This window comes from Chiloscyllium plagiosum, chromosome 6, assembly GCF_004010195.1.
Source record: "Chiloscyllium plagiosum isolate BGI_BamShark_2017 chromosome 6, ASM401019v2, whole genome shotgun sequence".
In the NCBI taxonomy this organism is placed as follows: Eukaryota; Metazoa; Chordata; class Chondrichthyes; order Orectolobiformes; family Hemiscylliidae; genus Chiloscyllium; species Chiloscyllium plagiosum.
The window spans coordinates 103,590,509-103,599,531 of NC_057715.1; the positions used below are offsets into that span (position 1 = coordinate 103,590,509).

At 38.3% G+C, this 9,023-nt stretch overlaps 1 protein-coding gene across 2 annotated transcripts in view; it reads right to left on the reverse strand.

The window, feature by feature from the left end:
• cyfip1 (cytoplasmic FMR1 interacting protein 1) overlaps nt 1-9,023 on the reverse strand; it is a 189,334-nt gene that overhangs the window by 86,769 nt on the left and 93,542 nt on the right. For both annotated transcript variants that reach the window (XM_043692305.1, XM_043692304.1), the window contains exons 18-22: nt 8,525-8,621; nt 8,294-8,370; nt 8,088-8,196; nt 7,586-7,705; nt 4,714-4,913 (exon numbers count right to left, since the gene is read on the reverse strand). In XM_043692305.1, coding sequence (XP_043548240.1) covers nt 4,714-4,913; nt 7,586-7,705; nt 8,088-8,196; nt 8,294-8,370; nt 8,525-8,621 — 603 coding nt within the window. The remainder of the gene's footprint in view (nt 1-4,713; nt 4,914-7,585; nt 7,706-8,087; nt 8,197-8,293; nt 8,371-8,524; nt 8,622-9,023) is intronic.

The following is a 9,023-nucleotide window of genomic DNA, read 5'->3' on the forward strand; positions in this document are numbered from 1 at the left end:
AAGTATACTCCTACTTCCTTTATACTCTTCTAAGGATTCACTCAATCTATCTTGTCTATACCTTTCATATGCTTTCTTCTTTTTCTTAACCAAACCCTCAATTTCTTTAGTCATCCAGCATTCCCTATACCTACCAGCCTTTCCTTTCACCCTAACAGGAATATACTGTCTCTGGATTCTCGTTATCTCATTTCTGAAGGCTTCCCATTTTCCAGCCATCCCTTTACCTACGAAAATCTGCCTCCAATCAACTTTTAAAAGTTCTTGCCTAATACAGTCAAAATTGGCCTTTCTCCAATTTAGAACTTCAATTTTTACATCTGGTCTATCCTTTTCCATCACTATTTTAAAATGAATAGAATTATGGTCACTGGCCCCAAAGTGCTCCCCCACTGACACCTCAGTCACCTGCCCTGCCTTATTTCCCAAGAGTAGGTCAAGTTTGCACCTTCTCTCTTAGGTACATCCGCATACTGAATTAGAAAATTTTCTTGCACATACTTAACAAGTTCCTCTCCATCTAAACCCTTAACACTATGGCAGTCCCAGTTAAAAGTTAAAATCCCCTACCATAACTACCCTATTATTCTTAGAGATAACTGAGATCGCCTTACAATTTTGTTTCTCAATTTCCCTCTGACTATTGGGGGGTCTATAATACAATCCCAATAAGGTGATCATCCCTTTCTTATTTCTCAGTTCCGCCCAAATAACTTCCCTGCATGTATTTCCAGGAATATCCTCCCTCAGCACAGCTGTAATGTAATCCCTGATCAAAAACGCCATTCCTCCTCCTCTCTTGCCTCCCTTTCTATCCTTCCTGTAGCATTTGTACCCTTGAACATTAAGCTGCCAATCCTGTCCATCCCTGAGCCATGTTTCTGTAATTACTATGATATTGCAGTCCCATGTTCCTAACCATGCCGTGAGTTCATCTGCCTTCTCTATTTAGGCCCCTTGCATTGAAATAAATGCAGTTTAATTTATTAGTCCTACCGTGTCCCCACTTGCCCTGACTGTTCAAGTGACATGCAGAAAAGAGTTAGCTAAGTAACTCAACACCCAAAAGACTAACCTCTGGATGTGCACTACAATTAGCTCATCAGTTGAATTGTATTGCATTATAAATGTGGCACCAGATGGTAAAAGAAAAGCTACCACAAGTTGTAGGGGCATACGAAATGCATTTACTAACAGGTCAGCTATAAAGACTAAAAAGTATTATTCCTGCACACTTTAGCACTCGTCCAAATGCAACCAGTAGAAGCGGAACAATAAATAATCAGACTTCCAATCAATTCTTCGATTTAACAGCAATGGGTAAAACAGCTGCTGGCTGAAGGGCTGTAGAAATATATGGGGGTTGGGATAAAAAGGAAATATTTTAATTTGACATTGCTGATGAAGGATTTATGCGCAAAATGTCAATTCTCCAGCAGTCCTCACTTCTTCCTATTTTAACTTGACAGACAGATTGTTATGGCAGGTCAAAAAGTATTAATGAGCTGAAGCTTAAAACAAAGCGGCCACCATTCTCACTTGGTACTGACTTTTAAAAACAATAAAATGCAAACAAACATATGAACCTCATCGCCGTGCAAACTTATCTGGAACATTTACGAGTGGTCCAGTAACTTCCTAATGTTTATAAACACCTCAGCAATGGAATACCTTTAATGCTTTTCATGATTAAAAGGCCAAAGTAAAATTATCATCCATGTGTCAGCATCTAAGAGTGCTGCTGTCATCAGGAATAATTCCAAAATAAACTAAGCTAACACGACAGCATGGATGTCAACTGAACCGGAAGAAACCTTCACCAGATGGTTGGTTGTCTGAAGTTCTGCAAATATTCTAATTTATGCCTTCCTTCAGTAATGCAAGATGACGTTAATGCAGAACAAATGGATGTTAATTTTCTGCACTAATAGGTAGAATTTTGACAGGCCTGTCTGTCCTGTTTGTACTAACCGTATAAGTTTGAGAATGTTAAAATCTCCAATACAAATAGTTCAGAAAATCAATTATGACTGAAAATCAATTTGCATTTTAGTTTAGCAAAAGACCTGTACAAATGCAGTTGTTCCACATCCATGCAAACTACATAACTTGGGAGTCCACAGTTGCACTTGAAGAAATATGTGCATCTATGGCTTTTACTTCTGTATAGTACTGTAAGAAATATAATTCATAATGTTCAAGTGGAGATACACAGTCTTCTTAGCAATGCTGACTATCAGTGATGACCAAGAACAGACAGGATTATGGTTATGCTGATGGGGTAGGTAAAGGATATTGAAGTATTCAATCAGCCATTTTAGCATTGAATGGCAGGGCTGGCTCAATCAACAGAATGGCTTATTCCTGAACTTATGCTCCACCTGGAACATGAGTAGAGTTTTTTTGTTCCTTCGATCAATGTGGGGATTGCAGGCAAGACCTTTTGATGTCCAGCCCCAATTGCCTTTGAACTGATTGGCATCCTAAGCTATTTGAGAGAACAGTTTTAACCACATTGCTGTGAATCTGGAGTCACAGGTTGGTCATGACATCTGCTAAGAGACCTTACTGAGCCACCAGTAGTAAAGCTGTCCCACTGTGATGCAATATATATTAAGAAACTTTAACAACTCAATAAGGCCACTATAACAGAAACTGCTTTCCCTGGACTCTCTAACCAAGGGGAGTAAAAATGGCGTTGTCATGTTATCTCCAACTATTCCCAGATACCATTAAGACTTAGAATCAACATTCTTTCATGATCAACAGCAGAAAATATTAAAGAAACTCAGCAGGTCTGGCAGCATCTGTGGACAGAGAAATGGAGTTGGTGTTTTAAGTCCTATATGACAGTTCGTCAGAACTGAAAGGAGTTAGAAAATGGTGGTTTGTATACTCTTTACAGAAGCAGAGAGCCTGAACAAGGGGTGAGCGAGAAAGAATCAGGATCAGAAGAAATAAGTTGTGAGGCAGGGACAGGCGGAAACAATGGGTCTGCCAGGACAGTTCTGTTGGTGGATTTTGACAAAGGTAGAAACAGATCTTTGAGGGGCTGAGGGGTTGTGAGGTGGGAAGGTGTGGAGGGGAGATTCCAAGAGAAGATGTAGTCTTTGACAGTCCTATAAACAATAACTCAGTGACAGGTTTATGATCCGGGGTAGGTAGGATCCATGTGAAAACCAATGTCCTTTAAGGAAGGGAAGTGCCATCCTTACCTGGTTTGGCCAATGTGTGACTCCAGACCTCCCCTTTGGGCAATTATGAATTGGCAATAAATGCTGGCCTAGCCAATGACATCCTCACCCCATCAATGAATTAAATAAAAGTCAAGATCAATAAATGAATGTTCTTAATAAGTACAAGGAATGAGATATGGTAAACTGCCTTACGCAAAGAGGTTGTTAGTCCACGGAAAGTTGACTAAGGAAGGTATAGCTATCCCTTGATTAGTATATGAAATGCGACCCTAAAGAGAGTTTGCACAGCGAATATCACTTTTCCAGAAGAAAACACGTACAAAGGATGTGCTGCGTTCCTGACCTGAAATGTTACTTACTCTTTCTACTTAGTAACGTACTATTTCTATTTACCTCTTGCTCACCGCTACCCCCACTCTCACCCACTCCCTCCCTCCTACAAACCTACCTCCTTTTCTAGCTCCCTTTTTTCTTTGACACCATTTTCCCTCCTAGTTATTGCTTCCTTCTCATTCTCGCTTGCCACTGCTTTTCCCTACCATCTGCTGCTTGTTTACAATCCCTCACTCTGTCCACACCTCGACCTCAGTGAGCAGGAAGCAGACAGGGGACTAAACAAAGCAAGAGTCAATAAACATAATCCACAGCAAATTCACAACATGGGAAGCAAAATGCAGTGAGAATGGCTTTGGTTCATTCTGCAGAAGATCTGATGCAAACACAATGAGGTAAATTATATTGTTCTGCTCTCCAGGTACTGAGTTGAACCAAGTCCCAATTATTAATTACAACCATGCTCACTACCTATGGCAATTTCCGTCCACAAACTCTTCTTTAAAAATTGACCTGAACTCAACCGATTCTCGGTTACATCACTTACCATCTCTATAACCTCTTTCAGCATGAAAACACTTCAACAACATCGGGTTCATGCAAATGTGGACATCTGGGAATCCCCCACTCCCTTTGTTCCATCATTGGCAGCTGTCTAATATTGAAGCTTTAGAATTTTGTCTGTAAACTTTTCTCCGTCTCCACCTTGCTCTTCTTAAAAATCAACCATTTTTGATTTTTAAGCTTTTCAGATCCGTTCTAAAATTTTCTACCATTCAGTTTCAACATTAATCAGATTAAATCTGTGAAACATTCTTGGGGTGCTTAATGATAAAGGCACCATATAAATGCAAAATTAAATTATTCTTGTTGAATGCTGCTACATTTTTCAAAGGCAATCACAAAGATAAAGATTCATGAATTGTTTATACAATGAAGAAACAGGGCAGCCTCTGGTGAAATACAATTAATCACTGTGCTCCAAGCAGGTTCTATTTAGCTCATCATTCAACTAAATTAAATTAATGAAAAATAATAGGCATTAAACTATCTGCCTTGCCCAGTACAGAATTAAATAATATTGTTAATCTCTATGCAATGATGAATGAGCACATTACAAACTTCAAGTCATTGAGAACTAGTTACCAGAGATAAACATAAAAGCTGCTTAAAATATACAGACCTTTGTGTGGAACCATTGTAGCAGTAGTTTGGAAGGAAATCATAATTCAACTCCCAGAAAACATGGAGAGTTATTCTTCCATATGGTGCAGATACATTGTGATTGGCTTCCCTGAACATGGCATCAAAACTGTCCAGGGTTAAGTATTTACTTAGCAGCTTGTGACTCATACGGTTGACTTCTAACAGACCTTCAAGTTCCTAAAGAACCAAAATCACAGAGGTCATACTCAACATTAGAAATCTGCAACTTACAAACTTTGACAATCAGCTTTTCCAATGAATGACTGTATTATTAAGTTATAGACTTTTATAAAACAGGAGGCCATTTGACCCTATATGCAAGGCTAGGGAAAGCATTGTCTAATGTAGTCCCACACCCCTGTAATTCTCTCTAAATTTGTAACCAAGTCTACTTATTTCACAGGTTTTTGTTTGATGTTATAACAGCAAAAAATTACTTTACAATGATGAAAATATCCATTTTATCATATCAGACTGGAGGGCAGCTACAGGAGGTTGTACAGAATAATGAGGTCTCTTCTGGAGTACTATGTGCAGTTCTGCTTGTTCTGTACATTAAGATGGACAGCATTCAGAAAAGATTTACCAGGATGTTGTGAGGATTAGAGGGTTTCAGCCATACAGAGAGGTTTAAACAGGCTGGGGCTATCTTCCCTGGAGCGCAGAGGCTGAGGAGTGACCTTATAGAGGTTTATGAAATCACGAGGGGCATGGATAAGGTGATTAGCCAAGGTCTTTAGCGCAGCATAGGGGAGTCTAAAGCTAGAGAGCATAGGTTTAAGGTGAGAGAGGAAAGAATTAAAAGGGACCTAAGGGGCAACTTTTTCACGCAGAGTGTGATGGAATGAACTGCCAGAGGAAGTGGGTAGAGGCTGGTACAATAACAACATTTAAAATGGGTCTATGAATATGAAGGGTTGAGGGGAATATGGGCCAAAAGTTGGCAAATGGGATTAGATTAATTTAGAGCACCTGGCCGCCATGGATGAGTTGGACTGAAGTGTCTGTTTCTGTGCTGTATAACTGTATGACTCAATGACAGCAGACACAAGGGAACACTGCCATCTACAGGTTTCCCTCCATTTCATAGCTTATCTTGACTTGGAATGACAGTCATCACTTCACTCCCTGGATCAAAATCCTGACACACACTTTCCAACAGAAACCAGGCAGACTGCAGAGGCTTGTGGTGGTGGCTCACTACCACTGTCTTGAGGGCAATTAACGATTGTCAACAAGTGGTCATCCAGTGGCATACACATTCTTTGAAAGAAAGTTTTTAAAAAGCTCTAGGTGGGCAAGGATTTTGCCGCTGGGGTCATTCATCCCAGAGATGCCCATCACTGCCAGTTGAGTGACTGATTGGACTTAGAGGCACTGCAGGGCTATCAGGAAATGAATAGATTTTCTTACTTTTTCTAACATATTTTAACAACATTTGAAACATCAGCAAATTTTACTTGGTTATTTAAGAAAGAGGGAATAGCGTAATTCCTGATATGCGACTGCAAAATACTTAAAATGATTTAATCAACTGTTATTTTGCAAGTCATCAACCCACTCAGATCCTGTCTATGAATGCCTGCACTGTTCTATGCAATTCTAAACGAAGTTTAATGTGAGATTGATGAATAGCAGTAAATCCTTTTTCTACTCTGGTAACCCAAGCTCAGATGTTAACCAGAATCCCCATTTTTATTTCTAGCATAAAGTGCTCAATGTTGAACACTTTCCAGGATGACAAGTTTTGTTTGGGTGCTTGGGATAGAAACCCAATATCAGTACATGGTAAACAGAGAAGTCAACACATCTTTTGTTTCCACAATACTCCCTACCTAGGTTAAAAGAGAAACAATGCATTCTATAACAGAAACCCATTTTGTTTTGCAAGATAATCTAGCATGAAAAAATATATTTACTGCAGACAACAATATACGTGTAGAGTCTAACATGGATATTTGAGGGTCATTAAGGCAGATAAAAGAATGTTATTTTAAATTTTCCATAACTCTACATACATTTCTAGTGAACTTGAAGATATTAACGCAAGATGGCCTGAGAAGGGAACCTGTGACGACACAATCTAAGCTACCGATGTGGGATAGGACTTTGAGTGCCAGTATAAAACCAGATATGTAGGCCATACAGGCCTCTTTGGCTGTTTGCATGGTACTGACTAGGCTAACTGTCGCATTTATTCAAAATTCAGAACAGTATCTAACATTAGCAATTCTGCAATTGGACAGCATTTGCTAAATAATTCCTAATGTATTAAGAATTACACACAAAAAAATACAATTTAAGATCAGTTGGGAACACAGCATGGCTCACTTTTGTATGCTAGAAGCCAATTTTTAAAATATAATTTAAGTAATTTATTTCTTCCAACTGAATAAAGAATTTGGAGATAGCTTTTGTTTTTTGCTTTCTCATATCTGGTTCAAATTAAATTAAAATTTGGCAGACAAGTGTCCCCTCGTATATGTTCATGGTAAAGGCTCTACCAATCAGAGTCTGTTTGCACCCTTTTCAACACTCTTCTCATGCAGTATAAATTGTTGGTCCTTTTAGGATTGTGCTTCTGTCCAGATGAGCACAAGTCAAACAAGTTGCTTATTTCAGTACAAAAAAAGTATCCTACCAAGCAACTATTCAAATTGGTTAAGATACTTATACGAGATCTAAATGTTAATAATAACTAACATGAAATTCAGGAAAGGTGAATTACTCATTAGGCAACAGGAGCAAGAAAGAAAAAGGATAACAGAATGAGCTGATAAGTCTACATGTACACAAAATATCTCAACACCAATACTGAGGCTCAATTCATTAAGATATAGTACACATACCACAATAGAGGTGATGTCTTCACTCTCAAATCGTGTAATTGCCAATTCTAACGATTTGTACATTGCTGCTGAAATTCTTTGAGTGATCAGCCGATTCAGGTCTATTGACCTACCAAGAAGCTATAATATAAAAAATTTAGAATATTACATAAGATATATAGCATAGCAATAGGCCATTCAAACCAACCAGTCCACGCCAATGTTTATAATTCATTGGAGTTTCCTTCCATATTTTACAATTTACAATCATAGCTATCTCATTTTCTTCTCCCTCAAGTACTAGTCTAATTTCCTCTCAAACACATCTATACTATTCACTTCACCAAAACCTTATGGTATCAAGTTCCCCATATTTAGCATTCATTGGGTAAAGATGTTTCTTTTTGAAATTCCTACTAGACTTCTTGATATCCACCTTGCACTGACTACTTTGAAGCTATATGCAGTCTGGAAGTTGGCCTTTTGTTCTGGTATCTCAATAATGAAGAAAAGCAACTCTCACCTGTACATGTCTTTGTTTCAATAAAGTCTCATATCTATTTGATGGAGGTGTAGGTATATTAGCTCCCTGATTCTTACACTCTGCTCGCAGCCGTTTGTCCAGAAGGAGGCTACAAGAATCGAATAGTTGTTAATGTAAAATATGTTCAATGCAGTAACTTCTTACTACAGATTTTAAAATATTAGAATAGAAGCCTCCAACAATACCTTCCTGCCAGAATCTTGTAGTAAGCAAATATTTGATCAGCCAATTTATATACAAATTGGTCAAAGCAGAGGTTTACCTGAAAAGAAGCACAATTGTTCCACAATTATCACCCTACATGAATTTAACCAATGATTACCAAGATAAAGTCTCAACACTCATGCTCAATTAAATGATTTTTAAAAATTGAAAAAGATATTTACACTTAACTGAATAAATTCATCAATAATTACCTCTGCTTCAATCTCATCATAAAGGAACTGCTTCTTGAATTTAGTCAGTGCATAATGGGCACTGTCATTGTAAAGGTCCAAGGAATATAATACATACCTATAAAGAAATTATTACGATTAAAGAGGACTAATCAACACTTATTTCTCAAAAACAAAATATTAACAGTCTGGCTAATCAAAATATTTAAAATAGACAAATAATTTTAAGGTATAGGGTGTAGGTTTGCTCGCTGAGCTGTAGGTTTGATATCCAGACGTTTCATTACCTGGCTAGGTAACATCAGCGGCGACCTCCAAGTGAAGCGAAGCTGTTGTCTCCTGCTTTCTATTTATATGTTTGTCCTGGATGGGGTTCCTGGGGTTTGTGGTGATGTCATTTCCTGTTCATTTTTTGAGGGGTTGATAGATGGTGTCGAGATCTGTGTGTTTGTTTATGGCGTTGTGGTTAGAATGCCAGCCTCGAGGAATTCACTGGCATGTCTTTGCTCAGCCTGTCCCA